Source organism: Numenius arquata, chromosome 8 (genome assembly GCF_964106895.1).
Source record: "Numenius arquata chromosome 8, bNumArq3.hap1.1, whole genome shotgun sequence".
NCBI classification, from domain to species: Eukaryota; Metazoa; Chordata; class Aves; order Charadriiformes; family Scolopacidae; genus Numenius; species Numenius arquata.
In genome coordinates, this window is record NC_133583.1 from 17,526,358 (window position 1) to 17,553,664 (window position 27,307).

Consider the following 27,307-nt stretch of genomic DNA (forward strand, 5'->3'; position numbering starts at 1 on the left):
GCTCTTCCACTTTATTTGATACCAAATTGTGTACAAATTGGACTTTTTTTTTTTTGCCACTTGACCTTCTCCACAAAAAAACCCCACAACCAGCATTCAGTTAACAAATATACTTAAATAAAACAAATTTTTTTCACAGAACATGTAGCACTATGCCAAAGCAAAAAGAAAAATAATCCTGATCATCCTGCTACAGAAGAAAGTTTACAGAAGTTGACAAAAGATAAGACACAGGAAAATGCATCAAATATTTAAGATAAAATAACAACGATAAGAAAGCAAGGCTCTTGCCAACGTTAATGATCAGCAGCACGACAAAGAGGTGAAATCCAAGGACCTGCATGTGGTTGAAAGTCACCTCAATGCACTGTTTACTTTTGGAACGACGAGGTTATCAACTTTGTGCGGACATTGGACTATGCACCACGGTGACCAGCCTGGAGGGAACAAGTGCTACTGACATTGATACCCAGTCCATAGGTTGTAGGGATTTGCCTTTGAATTCCAGCCTCTTCCCTGCCTTCATCGGGAAAGGACACACCTCCTGATCACTGCTGGGCACAAACAGTTCTCCCACCATCTCTAGTCAAATCCTGGGCATGAGGCTCACCACCAAGGTTCCTGCAGTTACTGCTCTGTGGATGTTCTCCATCCCCACTCCTTTATCCTCTTGCATTTTCTATCAAACACATCTACTTTGGCCAGGCAGGACAGGTTATTTCAAATTTCCATCAAAAAGGCAAACGCCTTGCACTTCAGCTCTGACATAAGCAAAACTTTGCCAGGTTCTGCCGCAGTTGATACAGCAAGCACAAAGCCCGTCCTCCTCCAGCGGGGCTGATGCCAGCGAAAGCCAACACCAGAAGCTGGTTTTTCCATCCTTGTTATCGTTTTCATCTCCACCACACATGCATGAGCTAAGGAGACCACACTAGCACTAACAAGCCAAGAGCAACCTTTTCTGCTTCCCACTTAAAAGAGTGGGCTGTTATTTTCCTGTCGCCCAAAGGACTACCAGATCTAGGTTTTCTTCCCCAAACCAAGGCATCACACATTTTTAAAAAAACCCAAGAATCAGTTTTATTTAAATGAAATGGGAAAAAAAAAAAAAAAAAAGTGAGGATTTTGGTTTTATTTGAGGTTTTTTTGAGATGAAAAGGCAAAAAAAAAAAGAGTCTTCTCCACACCTTTAATAAAAGTCTTCGTAGACAAGGGAGTAAAGCAGGAATCCCTCGACGGGCAAGCCCAGCGGACATGGCTGCTGTCACACCTCACCACCGGGTCACGCTCACAGCTGCACCCCGGCACCAGCCCAAAGCCCTGCTGGTGACCGGGGCTGTCGCTAAGGCCACATGCCAATGCCAGGCCACAGGCCGCACCCCCCAGCCAGCCCACGGCCCCAGCGGCACCCCCAGACCAGGCCAGGGCCGTTCCCCTCGCAGCAGGCCACGGCCATTCCCCTCACAGCAGCCCCTCGCTACCTGCTTGCTGTCCTGCCGATGCCGCACCAGGCTCACCTCCCCGTAGCTGCCCTTCCCCACGGCTCGGAGGAAGCAGTAGGCGGCCAGGGGCATCCTCCCGCCGCCCCGGCACGATCAGTGCCCGGCGGCCGGGGCCCGACCGCCCGGCAGCGCCTCCGCCGCCACCGCTGCCATAGAGATCCCCGCGGCGCCCCACTGCCATAGAGAGGACGCCGCAGCGGCGCGCAGGGCGGACAGCCGTGCGTCTCTATGGTGCGAGCGCTTGGCGGCGCTGCGGCGGCCATTTTGGAAGCGGGTGAGGCGGCCATGTTAAGAGTGGGCAGGAGGGCTGAGGGAGGTGCGAGGCTGGCTTTCCCGAGAAACAAAGCCATCCCCTCAAAAACAGCGTCTGACGAGGGTCTTTGGCGTGTTGTTCCGTGTGCTAAGCGCCGGGGAAGGGTGGGGACAGGGACACGGTGACAGTTCTGGGGACAGCACCACTATGGGCCCCACCACCCTGCCGTGCCCCCTGAGGTGGCTGGGGAGGCCTGGAAGAGCACAGCTGTGCAGCAAGAGGCATCCTGTCACCTTTGCATGGGGCAGAGCATTGGTTTAAAAAGTTCTGGGCTGGCTGAAAAGAAGCTCCTGGAGCTGTCCTCCTGCATCCCTCACACAGCTGTGCACCTCAGACTGCAGGAAAAACAGGAAATACCCCAAATCCTGTAAACTTGAATATTTTATTATCACTGAGCTTTTAAGTCCCAGCCCTCAAAGTTTGTGTTTCATGCAACAAAGGAGATGAAACCAGTTAAAAAGATGAAGAGAGAATTAATGCTGTCAAGATAACAAAGAAGACGGGCCTTGTAGCAGCAGGCTGAGTGGGTATTGATTGTGAAGATGAATAGGAAAGCATGTAATATGAAGTTTCTGGACTAGTCAGGGCACGCGTCAAATAATGGTACCTAAATTGGATACTTGAGTGATACGCAGGATTACAGGAGGTAGTTTTTGAAGAAGAGCATAAAAGGCTTCAAGAGACTGCAAGCTCTGTTACAGCTGCAATAAATTTGAGCCAGAGACAGCCTTTAAGACAGTATCAGAAAGATGATGGTTTCGTTTGGAAAAGAGATGAGTCTGGAGCAGAGATCAATCTCAGTTGCCTGTGCAGAAATGGCTGCTGAATTTCTGTTTGGAGATACTACATAGAAGAGACGTTGAAATAGTCTGTAAATTCTGCAACAGCATTCTGCATATTATGCAAATTCAAAATTCAGTATTTGATTTTTCCCAAATGCCTAATGTTTAATCCAACTTTTCACACTGGGTTATTTATTAACACTCAGTAAACAAAGAATTATATATTTATGCGTATCGTTCAGATTGGAACCTTACTTTTTTTGAAAATGGAAAACCATCTATTGCTTTGTATTTTATTTTTGATTCCTGCTTTTGCATCATCAGACTTGTTGGTAACACATGTCAGAAACATCAAGGTAAGTAATCGACCATGTATGGGGCTCCCATTCCTCATAGATTAACTTCCTGCCATTTATCAACATTTATCAGAGAGCTCATACGGTACTGCCACCAGGAGCTTTGTGTTCTCTGTTACCAGTGAACACAAGATCAGACTCGGGACTTGGACTAGTTTCCCTCTAATCAGCCTCAGTTTTGAATCAGCTCTGAAGAAACTCTCCTCTCTCTCTTTTTAAAAGCATCACTTTCCTCTGTTTTCCCTGTCATCACCACATAATGGTAAAATGTTTTAGTGGTCATATATTTAAATGTGTGAAACAATCAGTGCTGCCAGGGAACTGACTTTAGCACCTGTAAAGAAATGCAGAATATCAGTGAAAAGATGCCTCCAAGAAACAGAAAAGAGAGATATAACATGGCATCCAGATAAATATGTCCTCTCTCCAAGTGACATGGTAGGATTTTTCTCAAAAGCCTTGCATGTTATCGTAACATGAAATAGACCTCTGTCCCTCAAAGGGGCCATTCTGGCTTTGGCTGCATCTCTGAGTAAGGCACTGCTTCCTGACGTTCTGCCCAATTTTCTTCAGTTAAGTTGCTGGCCGCTGTTCCTCACCTCCATAAAGTATTTTCCTCTCTCTGTAGTTACATACTTTGAAAAGTTAGAGAGGGCAAATCTCTTCGGGGAGCATTGTAGGTTAGTGGGTAGAACAGGACAAAGCAATTTACAGTCAATTTCTGTTGATTGATGGTCTTTGGATTTTTTCTTTGAAAATCAGGAGAACAACATATCTCACTTTTTAAAATCAGCTTGAGATTCATTGCTGCAAATTGGAGATGCCCTGGATTATTTAACCATTATGTAGCCCAGATACGATGTAGCTTTTTCCTCCTGATTACCATACTACCTGTTGTTCTCTGTATGTCTTGCAATGCTAAAGCCGTTCTAAATGGAAAATAGCCAAAGCTCAGTGCAGTGCTCCATCTGTATGTGCAGAACACTACAAAAAAGACGGTTGATTCTCCCAGTTTTGTTATATGCTTTATGCAAATATAGTTCGATTGAAATGGAGGAGGTTGCTGTGTAGTGTGAAGGTCTCAGACCCCATCCCTGTCTTAGCTCATTTGAGCAAGCAGTGTGCCAGTGAGGAGTGATGAGGCATGGCTGGAAGTCTGGCTGGCTGATGACCTTCAAGCTGTCAAAGCTGCTTTTAAAGCCATGGTCAGGTAAACACAAATGGCAGGCTCAATTCTGCTGAAAATTGAACAAAAATCCAAATCAAAGATCCCCATGTGCACTTGTACACCTTGTTCCTAGGTGTGCAGCTACTAAGGGTGGGGAAGTTTTTTCTAGATTAAAAACTACCCCTAGAACTACATATTCAAAGCATTCAAAGCACGGGTAGCGATGATACAGCCTTCCTTTTACGGCCCTCTCATTTTGGCAGCAGCGAGACTCCTACATAGCTCACGAGGAAGTTTAGTTTTCATAGCTAAGCTGCATTATCATCTCTTCTCTGTGATTTTCAATTACCATCACTTGATACGATGTTGCTGTAGATCTGGAAATAATTTTCATGCCTTATTTTTTTCTGTGTAGTACTTAGGGATATAAGTAAATACCTCATTCAGCGTCGTGAATTCCCAGAGGTGACTTCAAGTTGACTGTACATTCTTTGCTGAATCTTTTAGTTGTGCTGTGGTTTAGTTTCCCAAGCTGTAAAATCAGGGCTTCTTTCAGCAAGTACTGTAACGGGAGCCCTCTTTTCCCTTCCTGTTTTCTTGGGAGTTCAAATTTCCTTTTTCCTCTGCTCTTCCTCTCCAATTTCTACACATTTTTTTTGCACCTATATTCTTTGCTGTTGCCACAGCGAAAACAGTATTAAACAAAAGCAGAATTTTTTAGTTTTTTACAACCAAAAAAAAAAAGTAATTGGTACAACTGGCAAATATGTGGAAACACTACACAAACATTTTATCAAGTAACTGTAATTACAAAAGGTAGAGGATATTAAAATCTCAATTTGGTCCGGAAGTACATACCATATTTTTTAATGGGACACTATCACTTTCTGCCCACATAACTTAAAATGACCTTTATGTTAGTGATGTCTCTGGCTACCTCCTTTTATTATTATCAAGAATAATAAAAAAAATAAAAATCACAGAATCACAGTCATCTAATCCACTGCCCTGGGCAAATCAGGGTCAGCTGGAGCAGGTAGCCCAGGACCATGTCCAGGCAGGTTTGGGTATTGAAGATCAGCCCAAGTACAAACCAACTAATACCTTTCACCTGGAGATTTTTCTGTATTTTCTTTTTCAATGAAAATGGCAGAATACTCCCCAAATTATTTGCAGAATCAGAAAGAAGTCTTTCAAAACTACTGTAGAACCCATAATTCTGATAAAAAATGTGCACGACAGCAATTCTGTAAAAATTAAATGCAGGTAAAGTATCTTTTAACTTAGGAGGCAGTAGTCAGAATTTCAGAATTTTTAACTAAAGAACTCGTTTTTGTAGTTTTTTTATATTCTTAAACTGCTTGGTAATTCCACTTTAAGGAAAAGTTTGTACCAAACAAACTGACATTTCTGTGACTTCCCACTTTTTGTTTCCCAGGGTCTATACCTCAGTTCATGTTTTGTAAGGGAAAATGATTATCTGTAATGAGAGGATAGATATAGGAAAGATAATTTCAGTTTTGGAAAGGGAGGATTTGAATTGGTGCGTACTCTACACAGGCATTAAAAAAGCCCACTTAGGTTTGTGAAGCAGGAGACACGTACACACAGATATCACATGTGTGGCAGTAAGAGTTTGAAAGATGAACTTAGAGAAATATACACACACTTTTTGACCAGACTCATACATTAGTTGAGAAGCCTCTCCCGCCCCAAAGCCTCGCATTACCATAGATTTAATATGGTGTCTTGAAAAAACCTCCAAAATAAACAAAAATAACCCTCTGCATCTCAGTTTCCAACCTGTAAACTCCTAAATGTGAAAGGTAACAAAAGCCATAAATGAGATGTATATCTGTTTTGATAGTTAATTGTGTCTTTACCCCTGTATTTGGTGGAGCAGGTAAACACGCTTGCACAAATTGTGACCCATGAGGCTCTCAGAGCCAAAAGAGATAAGGGATTTGCAGCCAAGCTTACGGGAATTGAGTTACACAAGCTGTTATTTTAATGTGATTCAGTATGTTTGAGGCCTGTTCTCTCTTTCAGAAGAGAGTACGTGGTATTCTTCTAGAGCTTCTGATATTTGCACCTACTCTGGGAGCAAATATGCCAAAAAAACCCGTAACAACATTTTTTTTTCCCTTCAAGTAGCCTTTCATAGTGATGGCCTCTCCTCCCTGTAAGCCTGCTGAATTACCATCTTACCCGTTCATGTTAGAATGAGAGGCCGTTGGGGTGAAACAGGAAAAATTTAGGAGTAAGTCTGAAATAGTGTAAGGATGGGTCTGCCTGATAGTTCGGATGTGTGTGTGACTGGAAAAAAATGTGCGAACTGTTTTTCTGTGCTTTGATACAAGCCCCTTTTTTCTTCCAAAGGAGAATTAGTTTGAAAAGACAAAATATATACCACAGGACCCAGAACCAGGAATTCCCGAGAAAAAGATGTCACCCTCAGAAAAAGATATTCTGCTTTTACTTTGATGTCACCACACAGCCACCACCAGCTCAAGGAAGCCACATTAAGCAGATTTTAATGTGTTCTTTAGTCTCAACAACATTTAAATATAAATGGCACTGAGCATTCAAGCCTCTTTTCCTCTCACTCCCCTCTCATCTCTCAGGCAGTCCATTATTGTTTTATTATTTTCTGAAAGAAGATAGTATCATCTTGTGTCACTTGAGCAAAATACAAAATCAGCAACATTCAAAGTTTAACTTCTCTTTCAAACCCACGGTATTTGAGATGCACTAACATCAGATGAAAACCAAAAGATTCACCAAAACTGGGAATGCTATAAGCAGAATAATTATACCTTCCTCAGATGTCTTTCTTGCTCTTCCCTCAAATTTACTTCAGTTTACTAATGAGGACCTTTCTCAAGCCTTCCTTCTCCCAACCAACTTCTTTTGACTTGGAAGCAGAAGACAACTACGTAGGTGCTAAGTGATTTATTTCTAAATGCAGCTTTCCTACCTTAGTCATGATTTTTTTTTCCTTGTTCTTTGTCTCTTTACAGAAGCGAAATGCCGATAATGACTTGGTGAGTAAGGCTTGGTTTTGGTCGGGCTACTAAGATTTACAGTGACAAGAATATTCTTGCTGTGTTCACAACATGCTTCTGTGAGTCCAGTCTGAGCAAATGGCTATTTCTGAGCGTGTGTGATGAGGGGAGTAGCCCAGAGTTGCTGGGTTTAGGCAGCAGGACTAACTAGGCAGTTCCTTTCCAAGCTCTGATGGAAACTCCTGGACAAGGAAAGAGAATGAACAAATTATTTTTAACCTTGTATTTGAATAAATACCAAAGTTGTTTGAAGTCAGTTCTGTATCTCTAACAGACATCCATCCTGTGTTGGTTTTATTTTTACTTTTATTTTATGTTGTAGTTATTTCTAAGGAAGGCAAGAGACCTCATCTCTGATGCCAATTCCACTTGGCTTCTGGACTCCACTTCAGCAATGATTAAATGCTTTGATTGTTCGGGGACCTTAATCAACCAGCCAGAGATCAGGCCAACCATAAAAACTCTTAAGATTCTTTCCAGTGCTGGTTTTGCTGCAAGAAGCAGACTTTGTTGTTGCGGAGTTGCCTGAGGAGTGACATCTGTTGTTACCTATGCTCTCATATAGTTTCTAGCATCCTTATAGCTGAGCATTCAAAGAAAATAGGTATTGCCTTACCCATTTCCTTGTTTAAAGAAGAATGAGCCCCAGTTGCAAGGAAGTTGAGAATAATATATAATGGAATTTGATCCAACTGGAATTGTTTAGGTCTATTTTTAAACAAGATGACTACTTACATCCCTGCTCTAGGAGTCATTCACTCAGCTGATAATTACAGTCACTAATACAGTGAGGCAGCAGTAAGTTGTTGTGCTCTTTGACTAATCATAAACAAAAGTCACAATCTCAGTAGAGAAAAAACCTGATTCTTATAATGGCAGTATCTTTGCTGTGGAAGTAGTATTTTGTTAAAGAGGCTACAGTTACAACTTGTGGAACAACACCAGGATGGCAGTGTGATAGATATCCAAGGAAACACAGCTGTGCTCCAGTTCTTATGATTAGATTTTTCCTGTTTTGCTCTGGAGTGTTAAAATGCCCTGCCTTGGTTTCTTTTTAAAAATTCCATTATGGCCAATTAACACAGACATCAGTGTAACAGCTAGCTCTTTTTTTCTTTTTTTTTTATTTTTCAATCTACAGGTAGTCAATGGGATAGAAATCTATAGCATGAAAATTGATAGTAAAGTAACTTCCCGATTTGCCCACAATGTCATCACCAGTCGAGCTGTCAATCGTGGAAACGTACCCAAAGAAGTCGTCTTTGATGTTGAGCTCCCCAAGACAGCCTTCATTACCAACTTCAGCATGTGTGTAATCTTTACAATACTGTTAGAGAAGACTAAAAACCTGTGAAAATGCAACTGGGAGAAACTGAATCCAAATGTTCATTTTTACTTTGCCATTTTGACAGATTTCTAAGTGCCTCCTGGGTAATTTTCTGGTACAATTAACTTAACATGCAAGATACATGGAGAAAGGCAAACATTGGTACATCTATAGAAAAGATGAGTGATTTTCAGTTATTTCTATTCATCATCATGGACCTTAGGGAATGGGGGATCATCTCTGGAGATCCATTCACCTTTTCAGAAATACTTCGTACTTACTCTGGTGTTATCAAACCAGAAAAAGTCCCATTACTTAATTTCTCTGATGGCATTATAGCTTAATTTATCTTTTCCTTTAAAAATTATATTTGAATGAAAGGCAGGCAATAGAATTATTCCTTTACATTTTTACCTTTAGTTGCAATAATACACCATTCTCACACCATTATGAGCTTTAATTCAGTTTAAACACATCCATCTCTGCTAATCACACTATGCCTGTTTTATTTTCAGTGAAAAGAAACAGTAGCTTTTAAGGCACAACTACTCATAATGCATGCTAGAACTTTTACTAGAGGATGAGATGGATCCCCCCTGAGAAATGCCTGTTCAATGGTGTGAGGACCCTAAGGATGAAATGTTCACTGTAGACAGCTACATTTGGGCAGATGAGTCTCATTTAGAGGGTCACCTTGCCATTACATGAGACAAGATGGTCAAGCTGCTGCAGTGTAGGAATATGGCAGTTTGAAGTAGTGTTGCTGTCACCCCAGTTTTGATCTAATTCATTTTCAAAGTAAAAATTGGTTTAGGTTCTCTTAAGATACTAAGCACAGAGCTCTTCGTTCCTGCTAAGTTCACTGAGAAGACTAACTTCAGTGCAAATGCTCAAATCTTGGCAATACCAGATTCTTCAAAGTGCTTTTTAGCAAACCAATCAATAAGCAGAGAATTGCCTACAGTAAGTTTTCATGTATCGGTGCAAATCATTCAGCTAAACTAGGACTTTTTCATCTGCAGGACAATTGATGGTGTCACTTACCCTGGAACTATAAAGGAAAAAGAAGTGGCAAAAAAGCAATATGAGAAGGCTGTTTCAAAGGGACAGACTGCTGGTCTTGTCAAGTAAGAACGATGCCTTGTGTGGAAGCCTTCCACACCATCATCCCATAGCAAGTCGTGAGGTTGGAAAGACTTTGTTCTGGCATATTTCTGAAGTGTTTTTTTTCTTTACAGGACCATAAAACAATCATTAAGTTAGAGTTATTGTAGTGTAAATTATAAAAAGAAAATAGAACTTCTGATTACGCAGGCAGTATCTGCAATTATAGAAAGACTGTTTCTGCAACTTTCACTGACTTTGTATGACCTGTTCCTGGGATTAAGCTCACTGGGAAACTTGAATAAAGTCTACAGTTTGAGTATGATTTTAGCAATAGATCAAAATTCCCATCCTTGTTTTACTCCTTTTTGAAAATCGTACTCCACCAACCCCACACAGTAAGCACTGAGAAAGAGGATAAAGATATTCTTTTTCTTACCCACTTAAATGCAGAGCTTCAGGAAGAAAAACAGAAAAATTCACCGTTTCAGTCAACGTTGCATCAGCCAGTAAAGTCACTTTTGAACTCACATACGAGGAACTGCTGAAGAGACAGTTTGGAAAATATGAGATGTTCATCAAAGTAAAACCAAAGCAGCTTGTCAAAGATTTTGAGGTAAACTGTATCAAATTAGTCTATAACTTAAGAGATGGTGAAATTCTGCAAATCTGTTGACAGCAGAGTGCCATGGTCATTCCCATTGCGTCACAGGTGAGCTAGAGCCCATGATAATATTTCTAACGACTCACATGGGGAGTCCACACCAGTATGCTTTAGTGCAGGTTTTTATTGGTAAGCCTGACAAATTGGCTCAGCGACTAAGCCTCCAAAAGAAATGATATATGGAAACCTGAAAAAGCCATTACAGTGTCTTGGGGTAAAATAAAACACTAATTGCTTTAATAATTGCCTTTATAGCATAAACTATACCTTTCTCACACCACTGTGAAACTACCTCATCTTAAATTACAGTGATACGTATCTTGCATTCTAGAATACTGTAGCTTTTGTGTCCCAAAACTTGTCTTTAATCACTCTTTTCTGCCTCACTAAAACCCAGCTCTATGGAAAATGTTTTCTCCATTGTATGCCCAGAAAATACTTTGTAAAAATCCTTACAAAACTCAGCATCTATAAGAGTTTATGCAACATTATTTTAAATGCACTGTGACAGAAGGCATACCGAAATATAGGTCGAAGTTGGGCACAACTCACAGCTAATGGTTGGGTTATATTTTTCAAGGACTTGAGTATTTACTGACATTTTACAAAATTCCAGTATCTGGCTTTCAAACAAGTTATATTTCTATTAAGGTCCATTTGTTTCTAGCTTTGTTTTAAACTTGATATATTATTATAAGTTGATCAATATATATATCGATATATATTGATAAATTGTATATATTGATATAAGTTGACATATTGCGGGGTAATCAGTGACAATGAATTTTCAATTAATATTTCAGATTGAAGTAAATATCTTTGAGCCCCAGGGTATCACTGACCTGGAAGCGGAAGGAACATTCATCACCAATGATCTACAAAATGTCATTAAGAAAACTTTTTCAGAGAAAAAGGTACAATGACTACTGCATTCGTAATTTATTTATTACAGTTACAATTCTGAAATAATAGCGTCAGTGCAAAAGTGCTGTAGTGGCTAGCAATGGAAATGAGAGGGAAAAAAAAGAGAAAGTGCAGTAAAGGCTTGTCTGTGCAAATGAGCTCTGAATCCCAAGCGAGCAAGTTGAAGGCCATCTCCACGCAGCTGAGAAGCCACGTAGCTGTTAGCATGGTACAGCACCCAAACCAGTAGGCCTTGTCCCACAGCAGCAGCTGGAAACCTGGCTACCAGTAGGACTATTTCTTACAGAACTGAGTCAGCAACAAGTAGTTTTCTCATGTATGGAGGTGGCAGAATTCCTAAGACATAGACTGCCCGACAGGCAGAGGTGTCATTCAGAGTGGAGAGCTGAACCAAGGAAGATGGGGAAGTGAACATATGAAGCAAGTTCTAGATAGCAGCCTTCATGTACTAGTTACCTATCAATAAATATATAAATACATATGGATAGAAGCTAATACCTAACATGATAATAGAGATTATTGTCATGTCTGTGAATATAACTAATATAGTTTTACAAAAATGCAAACTTTGTGTTCTGTGGAAAATTTTCAGCTATTAAGGTTGAGATCTAATGAAGGCTTTTCTTTTCAGGGGCACATCTCTTTTAAGCCAACTCTTGATCAGCAGCGAACCTGTGCAAATTGCTCACAGTCTCTCTTGGATGGGGATTTTACTGTAAAGTATGACGTGAAGAGAACAACTCCAGATAACTTGCAGGTAAATCTGACAGCAGGAAACTTTGAACTGTTGAACAGCTTAAGCTTGCATAGGAAAGGTCAGGGAGCAGCGAGGGCCAGCAGGTCCCTAAAGGACAGGCCCCTGAGTGTGACAGCACAGGGGCTTCGCCAGCCACCAGCCCACTCCCCACAGTAGCTGAGGAAGGCAGACCCAGAGATGGTTGTCACATTCAGCTGAGAGTCTAGGTCATCAGGCAAGTTTGTGGTGATGAGGCAGCCCAAGATCAAGGTGGGAAGTCAGTCTGCAGGGTGGGATCCAAACCAGTGGAGTCCATGGACGGGAACAGGTCTGGCTGTGATACAGCTGGAGACAGTCGTTCTTACAGTGTAGCTGAGGCAGGACTTGTGCTTAAATGAAGTTCCTGGGCTGATGGAGATAGGTGAGCCTGGTCAGGGCCATTAAAGCCTATTAATCCACTCACAAGCTAGACACTAAATGGAAGTCATTTCGTCTTTATCCATTCTATCTTTATAATATACAAAAGTTTTGGGTTTTTTTTGTTTGTTTGTTTGTTTACATTTTATTTTTCAGATTGTCAATGGCTACTTTGTACACTTCTTTGCACCAACAAATCTTCCAAAGTTGCCCAAGAATGTTATTTTTGTAATAGATATTAGTGGCTCAATGGCTGGAAGAGAAATAGCACAGGTGAGTTATTACATTACTATAAAGTCCAAATGGAAAAGCCTCTATTGTGATGGAAGGGACGTGGTGGCTTATAGTGTGGATGTGCTGCTTCAGCAATACCAAGTGGTTTTATCCTGTGACCTCTCTAATGCTCGGTACCATAAGTACTGGTTTGAAGTGTTACTATAGAACAAAATTCTATACATTTAGGCTATATTTACTTACTTATCACAGAATCACAGAATGATACGGGGTTGGAAGGGACCTCTGGAGATCATCTACTCCAACCCCCCTGCCAAAGCAGGTCCTCCTAGAGCAGGTTGCACAGAAACATGTCCAGGCGCGTTTGGAATGTCTCCAGAGAAGGAGACTCCACCACCTCTCTGGGCAGCCTGTTCCAGGGCTCTGCCACCCTCAAAGTGAAGAAGTTCCTCTTCATGTTTAGATGGAACTTCTTATGTACAAGTTTGTGCCCCTTTCCTCTTGTCCTGTCACTGGGCACCACTGAAAAAAGACCGGCCCCATCCTCTTGACACCCACCCTTTAAGTATTTATAAGCATTGATCAGATGCCCCCTCAGTCTTCTCTTCTCCTGACTAAAAAGACCCAAGTCCCTCAGCCTTTCCTCAGAAGAGAGATGTTCCAGGCCCCTAATCATCTCTGTAGCCCTCTGCTGTACCCTCTTCAACTTATAAATGTTATTAGTTCAAAACTCTTAATATCAACATTTCCTGAGAGCTGTCATGTGCACTGGACAGTTCCAAAATTAAAATGTTCATGCAGTATTTTGTGCATTATCTATATTGTTCATTCTGTCTCCCCTGGGAAGCAGCAGCTCTTCTTATTGTGAGGACTCCTCATTCGGAGCTAATGCTCAGAATTTTCAGGTTTTGGTGCTGCATCAAAATATCCATGCTTGCTTGTTTCACCACCAACCTGTAGCCACCCGTTTCCCATTGCTCTCACCTTGCCATGCCAGCTTCCCACAGTGCCAGCAACGGTCCATGATGGGAGACCTGATTTTCGTCTTCCTACAAGGATTTACCAGATGTGATTGCAACTGGCTGACCTCAGTAGAGTTACTCTGAAACAGACACTGTGTAAAAGTTAAAAATACCCAAATGCTGAGAGATGACTCATGTAAAATCTGTAAGGACCTATTTTGTTGAATGTTAAACCATACATTTAAGTCTCTTTGTCTTATAGACAAGAGAAGCACTTCTAAAAATCTTAGATGACATTAAAGAAGATGACTTCTTCAGTTTCATACTGTTTGGTAGTGAAGTACGCACCTGGAAAGAAACATTAATCAAGGCCACTCCTGAGAATTTGGATGAAGCAAGGAAGTTTGTTCAGGGCATTGACACTGAAGGCAGTAAGTACTTTACTGGACTTGCCAATAGGTCATTGCGTAAGTTAATTTATCAATTCAGTCTGTGAACACAATGCTACAGCTTTTTTTTTTTTTATTTATTTTATTACTGATGAGACACTCCTAAAGTTTAAATTTACTGAGAACATGACATCTACTTTTCCTTATGTTTCCGAAGTCCAGGTACTTTTCTGTCTAAACATCCCCCTGCTTGCAAACCCTAATCTTTCATTTTCATACTGTAATGAGATGTCGTCAGATTGCAGTGGAAAAAATGGGCCTTTATTTTGACTGTCTGTGCTGGAACCAAATTTCTATGCCTACCTTGCAGTGACGAATTTACACGGTGGTATAATGAGGGGAATTGATATGTTGAATGCTGCTCATGAAGGAAACCTTGTGCCCAAGAGAAGCGCTTCTATAATTATCATGTTAACAGATGGCCAACCAAACGTAGGTAAGTTTGCATTGGATGGAATAATAGAGTGAATTAGCTAATAAAAAACCACTCAGTTAAAATTGGCCTCCATCTTTGACTTCCAGATGTTTTCATTATTTAAATGTTACTATGACAGCACCATACTATTAAAACAAGTTTTTGATAACGCCTCCTAAGAGATCTTAGGAGCCACATTAGGATAATAATGTGATAACGCCTCCTAAGAGATCTTAGGAGCCACACGACCAGCCACATTTCATTTTGTGGTAATTTTATCTATTTATGAAGAAAACTCAAACTTTTTCTGGTTTGATGCAGGCATATCAAATACTGAGGACATTCAGGCACACGTAAAAAAAGCCATAGAAGGAAAATACCCCTTATACAATCTTGGGTTTGGCTATGGTGTTGACTACAGCTTCTTGGAGAAGATGGCGCTGGAGAATAAAGGATTGGCCCGTCGGATTTATCCTGACTCCGATGCAGCTTTACAGCTTCAGGTACCGTAATCACCACTTAAATTAGGTGAGATACACATTAATTCAGATAACTATACAGACGTTCATATTTTGAAATAGTCAAAATCCCTAAGGGTAATCTGGTACTGAGATACTCAAGAGTCTGCTGTAATCAGAGTATCAGTTGCATTTAATTTTCCCCTTCCTTTATATAAGCAGAAAGTGGAAGGAGAGTGAAAGGGAGATAGTGTGGGGTATGGAAGAGGGTTCAAAACTTGGCATAGGGTGACACAAGTCACAGTTCTGAAGGACACTTCAGTGTGCAGCAAAATTGCTGCAGTTGTTATATCTCCTACACCTCCCAGATCATGTAGTTAATGTCATGTCAAGGGAAAAGAAGGATGACAGAGCATAAAGGCTCTAGATGTTCTGTCTTTAGGAACTTCCTGCAAAGCAGGTGCATCTTGCCGTACTTCTGAAGCATTTTGTACTTGTATAAGGCATGAGAACAGGTACAGGCAGCACAGAGTTGATCTTTTTTAGTTCTCGCATTCCAATAGCAGCCATTCAAAAAACTCATCAAAGGATTTAGATACTGGATTTCATTGCAAGCTCTGCCAAAATCAAATACCTAGTCTGCTTTGGCTTATGTTGTCATTTCTGTCAAATGGAGGGGAGCTTGGGGTCCCTCTTGATTAACATTGATGGAACTCATCATCCACAGCATGTTCTCAGGTATTTTTCCTTTCTTTCCGTGAGACTGAAGAGTTGTATGTCCTTTCTCATTTCCATTATTTGTAGATTTGTACTCTGAGATTTATCTAAATATTTAAATGTTTGTTCTAAAATACACTTTTAGTTTTCATTGCTGAAATGGCAGGATGTTTCTGGGTGCAGGTCCAGGTCCATCTATGAATTAAAGAAACAATGTTATTTAAATATTTTTCCTTTTTTTTTTTTTTCCTGTCCTGTAGGGGTTTTATGATGAGGTGTCAAATCCCATGCTCACAGATGTGGAATTAAACTACCCAGAAAATGAAATATCAGACCTAACTAAAAACAGTTTTAAGCATTTCTATGATGGGTCCGAGATTGTGGTGGCTGGGCGCTTTATAGACAACAACCAGAACAGTTTGACTGTAGATGTGAGAGGTGAAGGTGTAAGTATGGATTTCTTTGACTTAAGTAAGATACACAAAATGTCTGAATGTTCAAAGCTGGCAATATGTAAAATACTTACTGGTCTTTCTTTACCTCAGTGACAGGATGTGTTACTGTGTGTGTGAGAAACTAAATGTGCCGAAGTCATTGCTTTTAAAACTGCAAGTTACTTGCCTAACTCGGTCAGGTGTACTAGGGGGTGTCTGGAACAACTTTGTGCTGTGTGACTGGATTCGCTTTGCTAACAGATGTATTTTTTTTTTAGTTTAGTCTCTAAATACCCTAACTGGTTCTTTCAGAAGACAAATGTTCAGTGTTCACAGATGCTAGTCTTCACTGGGTGAAGAAAACTGATGGATAAGATCAGGTCCCTTCCAACCCAAACCATTCTATGATAAGGCAGCTGAATATTCGAAATGCCTTCCTCTTAAAATAGATGTCTACTGCTAATATGAACCAAGTGATCTAAATACCTCTCCAGATCTGGATTCTTTAAAAGTATTTGCCCCTGATACTCAAGAAACACAACACAAACATATTATAGATCATGTTATCATAAATACTGTGAACTGCATATATGCACCATATATACAACATGCACTAAATATTATTGTTATTAAATATACTATATGAAATTAGGTATATTTCAAATACAAATAATGTGTTATTAGTTAGCCAGAATATCTGCTTGAAGAGGTTCCAGAATGAAATTGGCATCATCAAAGTTCTTTAAATCCTGAGTAGACAAATTCTAATGAACAAAAATGCCAGGTGAATTTGGAAACTTCATGATATCCTATAGCATACACTATGAACCTTCACAGAAGCAATGGAACAAAGATCCTGATACAACACTGACAATTTCCAGGGCAAGAGCTGTGTAGGACCAGACTCTTTTTCAACTTAGTAAGATTTTCAGATGTGAGGGTCTTGATTTTGGGAGGTTCTGGAATTCCCTGGCTACTTATGATGCAGAGCAGTTTCCTTACTCCTAACAGGCAAACGACGCCCTGTCATATACTACAAAACAAGATGCTGAGCAAACAGCTAAAGCTTTCCAAGAACAAGAATACATATTTGGAGAGTACATTGAAAGGCTCTGGGCTTATCTCACCATTGAACAACTCCTGGAAAAACGGTAATTATATCTAGAATAACATCTTTGCTATGAGCCCGTTAAGCCATTTGACTGGTGCAACTTCTAGGATGTGAAGCCGAAATTCACATCACACTGAGGTGTCAATGGGAAAGTGTAAAAAACAGTAAGGAAAATCCCCCAACATATTCTCCTCCCCAACCTCAGAATTCCTGTTTCAGGTCGCAAATTAAACATCTTTAAATTATTGCAAATATAAAGCACAGTTTTGCCTTTTTCTTGGATAGCCAGTGGAATCAGAAGTGCTCTTAGACTGTAACAAATATTCCTTATTGGTAAATTAGCTGCAGACAAATGACTTCACTTTAGAGAAAAATATTTAATCCAGAGCTCAGTGAGTAATTTAGCAATCACTGATGCCAGGAGTCTCTACCTGTATTCAGTATTGCAGCTACAGGAGAAGAAAAGGAGAATCTTACAGCCGAGGCCCTGGATCTCTCACTAAAATACAAGTTTGTAACGCCACTGACATCCATGGTGGTAACAAAGCCAGAAGACAATGACAATCAAGATGGAATTGCCGATAAACCCATTGAAGGTATAGACATTTTCACAATTTTACTTTATTTGAGAAGCGAAGTGTTCCTTTGATGTTCCCCTAAAGGAAGGGTTTTGTGTGGGCACAAGTTTAAACATGTATCTGAAAAATCTACTTTCCAAACCTTGTGTATGGTTTATGCAAAATTACTTTCCCATTGTAAAGCTCATTTCCATCAAACCATCCTTCATTACTAAATCATACAGGCAAAATACTATAAATTCAAAATAAATGTATTTTAAGCTGAATATATAAACTATTACATCAAAAAAACCCCAAAACCCAACAAGCATTTCTGATTTAATAATCCAGCTAGATTCAGTTTAGTTCACATCACTTTCTCTTTTATTTTTCTACATTCTTCAGCTTAGGAGTAGGTATAGTAACATCTTTCTACATGAAAGGGGAAAACTTGTATGAGATCTTCCTCATGCAGGATATAACAGGTTGTAAAAAGATGGAGATTGTAAAACACAGCATTCATATATATTTCAGAAAGAGAAGCAATTATATTGCGAGCACACAATTTGTTCTCAACTCCTCTGATACTTCGGCTAATTATTAACTCCTTGCTCAGTGAAACACTGGGCTTTCGTACAGTTCAGCCTCTTTGTTTAACCTGCGTGAAACCTCTTCAGCAAAATAAAGCAAATGCTACGCACCCAGTGCACCCCAAAGCCACCCTATCCTCATCGGTGTGTGTTGTTCAGGCCATCCTCATCTCTCCCTCCTTCAACAGGTCTGACAAACCTCCTGTAAGGCTTTTCAATCTCTTCTATAAGCATCCGTTACTTTTTTTCCCCAAACTTTTCCTTAGTGCCCCTAAAAGTTCCTCCCAGGCTCTGTGCGGGCTCTCTGCTGGCTTCTAGATGAAAAACTTTCTTATCTCCTGAATTTGGCACGGTAACTTAAGGCATTTGAGCATAACAGAGATGCTTACTGGAGGTTAGTGGCTTTTTCCTTCAACAGGACTAAGTCCTGCAACCAATTAATTGCTAAGTGCCTTCAATTCTGAATAATTCTTCAGGTATTCTGCTGATAAAATATTTCCATTGTTTTTCATAACTATCATAATGACACTGACATAAAAACACTTCATGCCTAATTTAACATTCAAGTCAGTATTCAGCATGATGACTTTAAAGTTTATAGCTGGACTCCATAGGGTGGAAAAACTTACGTAAACATCTGACAGAAATGGCATCCACTCAGAGTGATCCTCAGCTCTTTGCTTTCCAAGCAAATCCAAGTAAATTCCAAGTAAATCCTCTTTGTATATAGAAACTATAGAGCTATAATAGCAGAAGATACTCAAAACACTGCTGCTGTGTAAGAAAATAATGTGTACACGCCCTAGAGTCTGGATTCACAAATAGGATTTCTGAACCATCCAGTCAGTATTAATAGAATGATGCAAATGCCTTGAAAACTGCAAAGGAGTAAAACCAATAAGGAACATTTGGCAATGTGAAAACAGAATAACAATAAAACAATTACTAATAGTTCTCTTGTCATATGCATAATTAATTGCAGTTTTGCTGCCCCACGTAACAGCTTTTTACTTTTAGCGTGTTTCTGTTTGATCTACAAATACTGAGTTGTATCATTGGGAAGAAAAGGAATTGTAAAATACTGAAGATACCTGGTTGAATTGTCAAACAGTTTTTAATTTATTTTCTTAGAATATGTTTTAACAGGGTGAGAATCCTTTCTGTTTAACCATACAACTGAAACTGTAAATTTCTCTTTTTCTTCCTTTTACTTCTTACCTGCCCGTGGTGACAGCTGAAGGTATGTACATTTCTTATTACATTTACTTAATATTTTTAACCGTTAGAGATGGATTTCCTGCATCACTTACTTGATCTAGGATGCAATAGTTTCATTAAGTTCTTGGTGAATAAATCAAGATTGTTTTATAACTAGATTAAAAACTTCTCAGCTGGAAAAAATTTGAAAATACCATTTTCAGTGTGGTTCTTCCTATCTCTGATAACTGCAGCATCCCACCATCAGCAAATTCAGGCCCAGTACGAGTCAGTTGCTTTGCGGGGTTAGCGCTGGTCACTCCCAGGTACCTGTGTGTAGCAGAGTCTCTCATGCAGAGATGGCTTCACTCATGCTGTGATTGCCACTTCTTCAGACACCCCTCCATAGCTTCAGATGTAAAAAGAGCAGAAGACTAGAAAAAGGTGGAAGCAGGTGAGTATATCTTACTGAGTTCCCAGTAGCACAGTTTAGGATACAACAGCACAGAGAAATCAAGAGAACAGGTTGTCCCAGCCCCTTACAGAGCAAACCACCTGCCTGTGGAGAAGTAACATTCTTACTGAAAAGTAGGGAGTGCTTTCTGCCTGCTCATGACATTTGATGTGTTGCAGTACTAAATGAACTCCTTTGACTAAGTTTTTCTTTAAATATTTAGAAATTTACACATAATTACAAGATTTTGGAGTTGGTTTTGGTGGAAAGAAGTGGGAGAGATTGTTTTTGATTCTTTCTAGCCTCTAAAATGACATTTTGTTTCATTCACAGCACAGGCTGGCACAGCTGTTACGCTGGGTAAGTCATTAGCTTAAGTTTCTGAATGAAGCAGCATCTGTCAAAGGAAATCGGTTCAGACAACTGAAATTACCGGAGCGACAGAAACTGCCTTTTCTGGGTTTACAACTGTATTTTAACAAATACTACCAAATTCTGCTCACTGCTAAAATGTTGCTTGCTGCTAAAAACACACTTAAAGGTTGAACAATACCAGATGGAAAAGTTTCAGCTAAATAGCTCTTAAGGAGTAAATGCCAGTTCGTCAAACCACCATTTTTTCCTGAAAGCTGTTTCCCAAGAGCAGAGAATGGACTTGCATTTGCATCTCCTTTGGAACTTTATAAAGCCAGGGACTATGATGTCAGCATCTCTGGCTAAATTAACATGCTCAGTTACTTATAAAAAAAGAAACTGTTTTATTCAAGAGAGAGACAGCAACTGATCCTTCAGATTGCTGGTTGGGCAATCCTAGAAATGGGAGAGTTAGATTTAAGTTTTTGCTCTGGAGATTAGTCTCAGTTCCCTCTCTCAATTTCTGTCTGGTTTTCTCAAGTCTTCATTGAAAAGACTTAGCTTCATTCTGAAAGAAAACAAATGTCAAAACCTCAAAGGTTTTCAATGGATGATGTTGCGTTCACTTGCTGATAGCTTAATCCTTAAGTCTGAGACATTTGTGTCCTACAGATACATTACTTGGGCCTTGTGGAAACCCTCAAAGGAATTTAGATGACAAGTGAAATCTATCTCAATCATGAAGCTTTGCTTGATTCAAAAGGGGCACAAACTGTCATTCCATGGACTATATGCCTTAAAAACTAGGATGGAATTAGCAATTTACCCAGCATATTAACTTCCCGACACCTTACATGTACTGTGCAGATAGTATGTAAATATTCCACTTTGATGGAGTTTTTCCTAACACTTTTTTTTTTTTTTTAAATTTACACTCTACAGCTCCACAAGTCGCTTACCTATATAACGCACACCCCACATGGTACACTAGTGGTGAGTACTTTGAGTAGTGTCTGCTTAGAAGAACAGAAGAGAAGGTATTTAAGACTAAATTGCAGAATTCTTCTGAGCGTTTTAGGTAATTCTTTCCCACAAAAGCAGCCATTTTTTATTTCCAAGGGTCTAGTATTTTAATTTATACATCTCTAAATGTTTTTTAAAGATCAAGTCACTGAGATTATTTATGGCCATTTTCTTAGTCCTCCTTCCCATTGCTAGACTTTGTGTTGGTAACTGCCTAGTCTCTATTCAAGTGACCTTCCTGCCCTCGGTAATACTTCCGTGGCCCTCAGAGAGCAGTTAGAGGTGGCCTTCCTGAGCCTACAATCCATGTGCCAAATTTTGCATGGTCAAAAGACACAGGATATGTATCATGTACCTGGCAAAGATGAGGGGAAAAAGGACGTCGTTCACTTTGGGGGAGATGGCAGCAGCATCCCTGAGACCCCACCACTCCTTTGGAGGATGGGCTGGACTAAGCTGGGCATACATTTTGTGCAGGGACCAGTTCCTGCTAGTTCCCAGCATCAGCAATTCCATTGCCACAACATTACGTGGTCATGCAGAACGTTGAACCTGTGTATCACTATGCAAATACCAGTGATTTGCCTTTACAGTTGATGGAGATCCACACTTCATTATATCGGTGCCACAGAAAGATGATGCCATTTGTTTCAATATCAATGAAAACCCGGGTGCTGTGTTGAATTTAATAAAAGACCCAGTTACAGGTGAGTTTTTAACTTTTTTAAATACAGTAAATCAGGGTATTTGTAACAAAATGTCTTATGTTTAAAGGCTATTTCTCTCTTTTATACTGTGTAAGCTTTTTTCCCGGCAAAGTTAGTAGGTGTTACTGTAGCTGTGATAGGGTACTCTTCCCATGGCTGTGTTTTCACTTCTTGGAGCAAAATGAACTTTTAAACTTTGTTTGAAAGCCACCGTTGAGAGTTGAGATCCATAACTTGTCTCGGTGAGTAGCAGTACAAGCAATGAAATAATCCTTGGGTTGCCCGTTCATGGAATGCCTAGTAAAGAGAGACCGATGGCACACAGCCTTTTGTGCCCATCACAGACTGTTTATGCTCTAGGAAATATTTAACTTTTCTCTATAAAGTGATTGTTGTCTTTGTGGAAATCCACATGGCAGTCCCCAGAGCTTTATTCTACTTTGGCATAAACACACACAAGTAATTCTGATCTGTTTTTCAACTCTTCTTTGTTTCCTTGAGTTGTTAAATTTCCATTACGCTCCTTGACATCAGTTGATCAGGTCCTATCTATAAACCAATACTTGATGTTTCCTTTTATACTAGGCATCACGATCAATGGAGAACTCATTGGTGATAAGATTGCAAGTAACGATGCAAAGATCCAAAACACATATTTTGGAAAACTTGGCATTGCAAATAAGCACCTGGATTTAAAACTGACAGTAACTCCTGAGAAGATCGTAATTCAGAATGGCAATGAGCAAACAGGTTTCACCTGGCTGGACTCAGTCACCTTGCAACAAGAAGGGTAAGGCTTACAGAAAGAACACCAGGCTCCTTTATTAGTTTCTATACTTTGTTTAGTGTTGATAAATAATATAGTTTTAAGATAGGTTGTCTGAATATATGTAAGAAACTGATTCAAGTCCTGATGGATTCTGCTCTCTGCTTTGTTGTGTAACTGCTGAATGAGTATTCATAAATTCCTCTGCTTGGAATAAGTGAGTGAAGAATTTTCCCTGATTTTCTATTACTGTGACTAAGGTAAAACTAGATTTGGTGTTGTGCTTAATGCAACAGTGTCTTGCAAATACTTAAAGAGTAACTTTAGATATAACGTGTAAACTTTCAAACAGACACTGTAAACAATCTCCATTTAAAGAATTGGAAATTGTGATATTTATAGCACAGGTACATTTTGCCCTGTCAGCAGCTATATTTTTCATGAGATTTATCTATGGCAGAATCATTTCTACCTGTGCAAAAGGAATGGGCGGCATCTCCTCCTCATTTACATTTTCATTGTGTACCTGGACCAAAATCACTGCTTTCTCAAAGCACGGTACTGCAACAGACAGAGCACTGCAGCAAAACTCTTATTCGTAGAGCATACTTGTTTTTTCACTATGACAGCCACATTGATGCTATCACTTACACCATGAGAAGCAAATCTTCATCCTAGCGCTAACCGAGACAGTCTGGGAGTTGTCTTTTCTGAAAAACAAAAGGAAGAGGTGTCAGGTAGCATCTGGGCAAGGAAGTGTTGGTTTTATCAGTAATGTTTTTATCACTGAGCATGAGGTGCTGTATCTACGTATCACTAACCTATCTGTGATTAATTGCACTGTTGGAGGATGAGTTTTGGTAGAAGCATCTTGCTGAAAAGTTTAAAGGCCAGGCAGCCTTATACAGCCTAATTTAGTGTGAGTCTTGGACCATCTGTGAACACACAGAGATTCACATGGACCAAACTATGCAGCAAAACCTCTAGTTTAAAAAACAACTGAGCAATTTATAAAGCCATAGTTGTTTGCTGAATATGTTTCTTCTTCTAGAGTTTCTTTGCATTGCTGTTAACTCTGGGAAGCACAATGCCTTAAGTCAAGTTTTTCTTTTTTCCTCAGTTTAACTTTGATAATTAATAGGAAAAAGAATCTAGTGCTCAAAATGGGCAGCGGTGCCTCATTTGTTATTGTTTTGCATCAAGTATGGAAGAAACATCCTCTCCACCAAGATTTCCTAGGACTGTATACATTGGAAAGTGATAAACTGTCTGAACAGACCCATGGATTATTAGGTATGACTTCATTTAGTGTTTTCATGCTCATCTTTCCTTACGAGGCTACATAATTTGTAGACAGAATCTTGTACTGAGCCTTTCTGAACGGAGATGGTGGAGGAAACGGAGAGGTCGTTGATTGGCCGTATTAAGATTTCTGACAAAATACTCTGGGCTCAGACTGTATGCATTATCTTAAATTCCTCTGCTGCTGCTGAAATCACTGGCATCCCTTGTCCTCACTGGCATCTTTAAAACCCTTTATCTCGCTAAATCCCACCTACAGATTATTTTTTTTTTCTTACTACACTATTCCTCCATCCTCTTGGGTGATTTGATCTCTCCTTTCCTCTGTCACCTTTCTCCTAAGTACAAGCACTCTGAGAAAACATGTGTTTGCTTGGTCAAAAAGTTGCCAAACCTCAGTTGGGGCATCCTTGTACAAAAAGAAGTTTTTAAGGTATATTTTGATTTACTAGCATATATAAAAATCACAGAATGCCTTGTATCGTCTAAGGTTTTCCTCATGTTAGCCAACAGTCTTTATTCTAGTAGAAGGCGAAGTCGGTAATTCAGGGATCAAAGTTTTGACCCCACTGAATCCCGTTCTCTGCCAGTGTAGTGGGTTTGTTGGAAAATACACAGATAGCAGCCATTTTCCCTTGACTTCCAATTTTCACTTACAAAATCAGATAAGGGTGGCAAACATTCCTTTCGGGTCAGAAAGTTTACTCACTGTGGAAAACTATGAACTGCTGCAAACTCGCTCTTCTCAGTCTTAGTGTGCACTTTGAGGCCTGAGCAGAGCGAGCCAGGGTGTCAGCGGGAGCACATGTTAGGTCCACGCATCATGGGAAATGCTGTAACAAAACAGAAAAAGAGCAGAATAAGGAGGGAATGTTATTTATGCTTTCCTGCTCCAGTTACCTCAGGCTAAAGGACTTCTCCACGCAGAAGTTATTCTGCTACGGCATGAATTGCAAGTAGCAAGAAAATGGCAAAAGCGCACATGACACGTGGGTAACACCCTGTTACAGTTCCCTGACACAACTCACCGCTATTTTCATCATCTTTGACTTTGCCTCTGAACATCACTAAGTGACCTAAAATCTGTGCCCGTTAGAGCACTCAAAGCACCAGCAGGATCTTGTACCAGCCCGGACAGGGCAAAAGCATGCAAAAGCCAATCCTCGCAGGAGTGTGAAATTTCCTTAGATGTCAGCCTTGTCCTGAGCATAATCACAGCCAAAAATTTCAGAGATCAACACGTGTTACTTGATTTAAAAAAAAAAAAAAAGCTAAAGACTTGGAGAATATGTAAAAAATACAGCTGAATAGACAAGACACAAAGTGAGGATATCCTGAAGGATATCTAATTTTACTGTGTACTGGGAAGCTGGAACTTAGTTCCAGATGATTTGCATAGAGTTCTGGTTTATAACAAGTAAATAATACCGGAGGCATGTGTTCAGCCTTACACAAAACTTGATGTTTGCTCATCCATTGAAAACCCTGACGGGACATGGAAAACAGCATGGGAACGTAGAAGTTCTGGGGTTTGTTTGGTTTGTTTCTGTTTTAATATGTGCAACATGCCTGAAATGGTAATTTTGGCTTCTATTTTTAGGACAGTTTTTCCACCCCATTGACTTTACCATACTTGAAATTCATCCTGGATCTGATCCCAAGAAACCAGATGCCACGATGATTGTTAAAAACAATGAACTGACAGTAACGAGGTAAAAAAAAAAAAAAAAAAGGTCCTTAGCAAAGACTCAGGAAAGATTACCTCGTTGGAAGTGCCGTTTCTGCTCCCAGGCACCCACAGCTGTGTTTTCCCTTGCAGGGGCTGGCAGAAGGATTACAGAACAGATCCCACCCACGGCCTTGACGTTCCTTGCTGGTTTGTCCATGACAATGGAGCTGGGCTGATTGATGGCGTTCATACCGACTATATTGTTTCCAGTCTGTTTTAAACAACTACAACTTCCTCCAAGTTCAGGGGTATAGAGTATTTTTCTGAAAAGAACAGTATTTTTCAATGTTGAAGAAGTATTAAAAATACATAAGCTTACTTTGTTTGGTAATGCCAAGGTATGACTGATTCTCACAGAGTTTTACTCTGTTTTTGATCAACTCTTAAGTGCTGAACAGCTATTCTGTTTGTGTGCAGATACCATTCATCCCCTGAAATACCCTCATTTTATTGAATTAATTTACTAGTTTTAAAATTCTGACTTAAATCATTACATTGTAAAACATAACAGAAACATTCTGTCCAATTTTAAATCAATATCTGAGTGTCAGGAGTGATTTAAATAAAAGCCTCGGTACGTAGTGTCTTGTTCTGTCATTCCAACAGCGATCGGTGCTTTCATTCCAGTTTCACAAAGCCCAGGATGCCAGCTGCATTTTGAAATTCCGCACCAGAGGAATGACAGCTGACGGACCAGCGCACGGGCCGGGATAACGCAGTGGTGCTTACAGCCGCCTCACCGCTTGACTGGGCAGGGCCGAGGGCTGGTGCAAGTGTCTCAGCATCCAGCACTTCTCAATTTTAGTATTTTGATTTGAGCCTAACTTTTGAACGCCCAAATCTTTATAAATGAATTATATACCACAGTTCCAAACAGCACTCAGGTTTAATTAATAATAGTAGCTGTCTTTTGGACAGTATCTTTTTTTGTTAAAGACCCTCTACTGAAATCCCATGACTGTCCTCCAGTAAAATTCCTCCCTCTGTTCCCGTAACAGAATTTATGTACATATTTTAGGGCAAGAAACATCCCATTTTTTTATATATCCATTTTGTATTGGAAGAAATTGTAAGCTATTAGTCCTAAAGCAAAAAAAATAAGCAGACTTCTTATTTCCTTTGAGTTTTCTATTAATCAGATCAGCCATAGCAAGGCAATTGTGGTCTCACGCAGCAAAGCAGAAAGTTTCCCTACTGTCGTGTGACAAGGAGAGAAAGTCAGTGTGTGGGAAAACAGAATGCAGACACACGTGAGGAAAGAGGAGTGTAGTGAGGAAAACAGAGATGACATAAGATGTGATGGGTCAAATTGAAAGAACAAAAGTAGAGGTGAGCATAAATGCAACAGAAAAATTAAAGAGGAAAAAAACATGAGGAAAAATACACTTACTGATAAATTTATGGGAGAGAGAGGCCTTCTCCAGGAACAAAATCCTTTACTAAATGCAGAAGTCTTGCAGAAGAAGAAAAAAAATAGCAATTGCTTGTGG

General features: G+C 39.9%; 2 protein-coding genes across 2 annotated transcripts in view; one reads left to right on the plus strand and one right to left on the minus strand.

The window, feature by feature from the left end:
- Positions 1-1,675, minus strand: part of NEK4 (NIMA related kinase 4) — an 18,149-nt gene extending 16,474 nt beyond the window's left edge. The window contains exon 1 of the mRNA XM_074151486.1: positions 1,482-1,675. Within this exon, the coding sequence (XP_074007587.1) occupies positions 1,482-1,574 (93 nt within the window). The 5' untranslated portion in view covers positions 1,575-1,675. The remainder of the gene's footprint in view (positions 1-1,481) is intronic.
- Positions 1,676-2,863: 1,188 nt separating this feature from the next.
- On the plus strand, positions 2,864-26,037 carry LOC141467235 (inter-alpha-trypsin inhibitor heavy chain H3-like). The gene is made up of 20 exons (XM_074151688.1): positions 2,864-2,953; positions 7,142-7,165; positions 8,328-8,494; positions 9,536-9,640; positions 10,071-10,233; positions 11,085-11,195; positions 11,837-11,962; positions 12,515-12,631; positions 13,817-13,985; positions 14,314-14,439; positions 14,740-14,921; positions 15,854-16,039; positions 17,039-17,178; positions 17,580-17,770; positions 21,233-21,283; positions 21,907-22,020; positions 22,606-22,810; positions 23,907-24,079; positions 25,689-25,800; positions 25,908-26,037. Exons 1-20 carry the CDS (start codon positions 2,864-2,866, stop codon positions 26,035-26,037), a joined length of 2,682 nt encoding a protein of 893 aa, XP_074007789.1.
- Positions 26,038-27,307: the final 1,270 nt, after the last annotated feature.

Bases quoted from the DNA above. Each gene is read 5' to 3' on its own strand.
- LOC141467235 (XM_074151688.1), top strand. From the start codon at position 2,864: ATGGAAAACCATCTATTGCTTTGTATTTTATTTTTGATTCCTGCTTTT. The intron at 13,986-14,313 runs GTAAGTACTTTA...CCTACCTTGCAG, and splicing joins GGGCATTGACACTGAAGGCA to TGACGAATTTACACGGTGGT. The intron at 22,021-22,605 runs GTGAGTTTTTAA...CTTTTATACTAG, and splicing joins AATAAAAGACCCAGTTACAG to GCATCACGATCAATGGAGAA.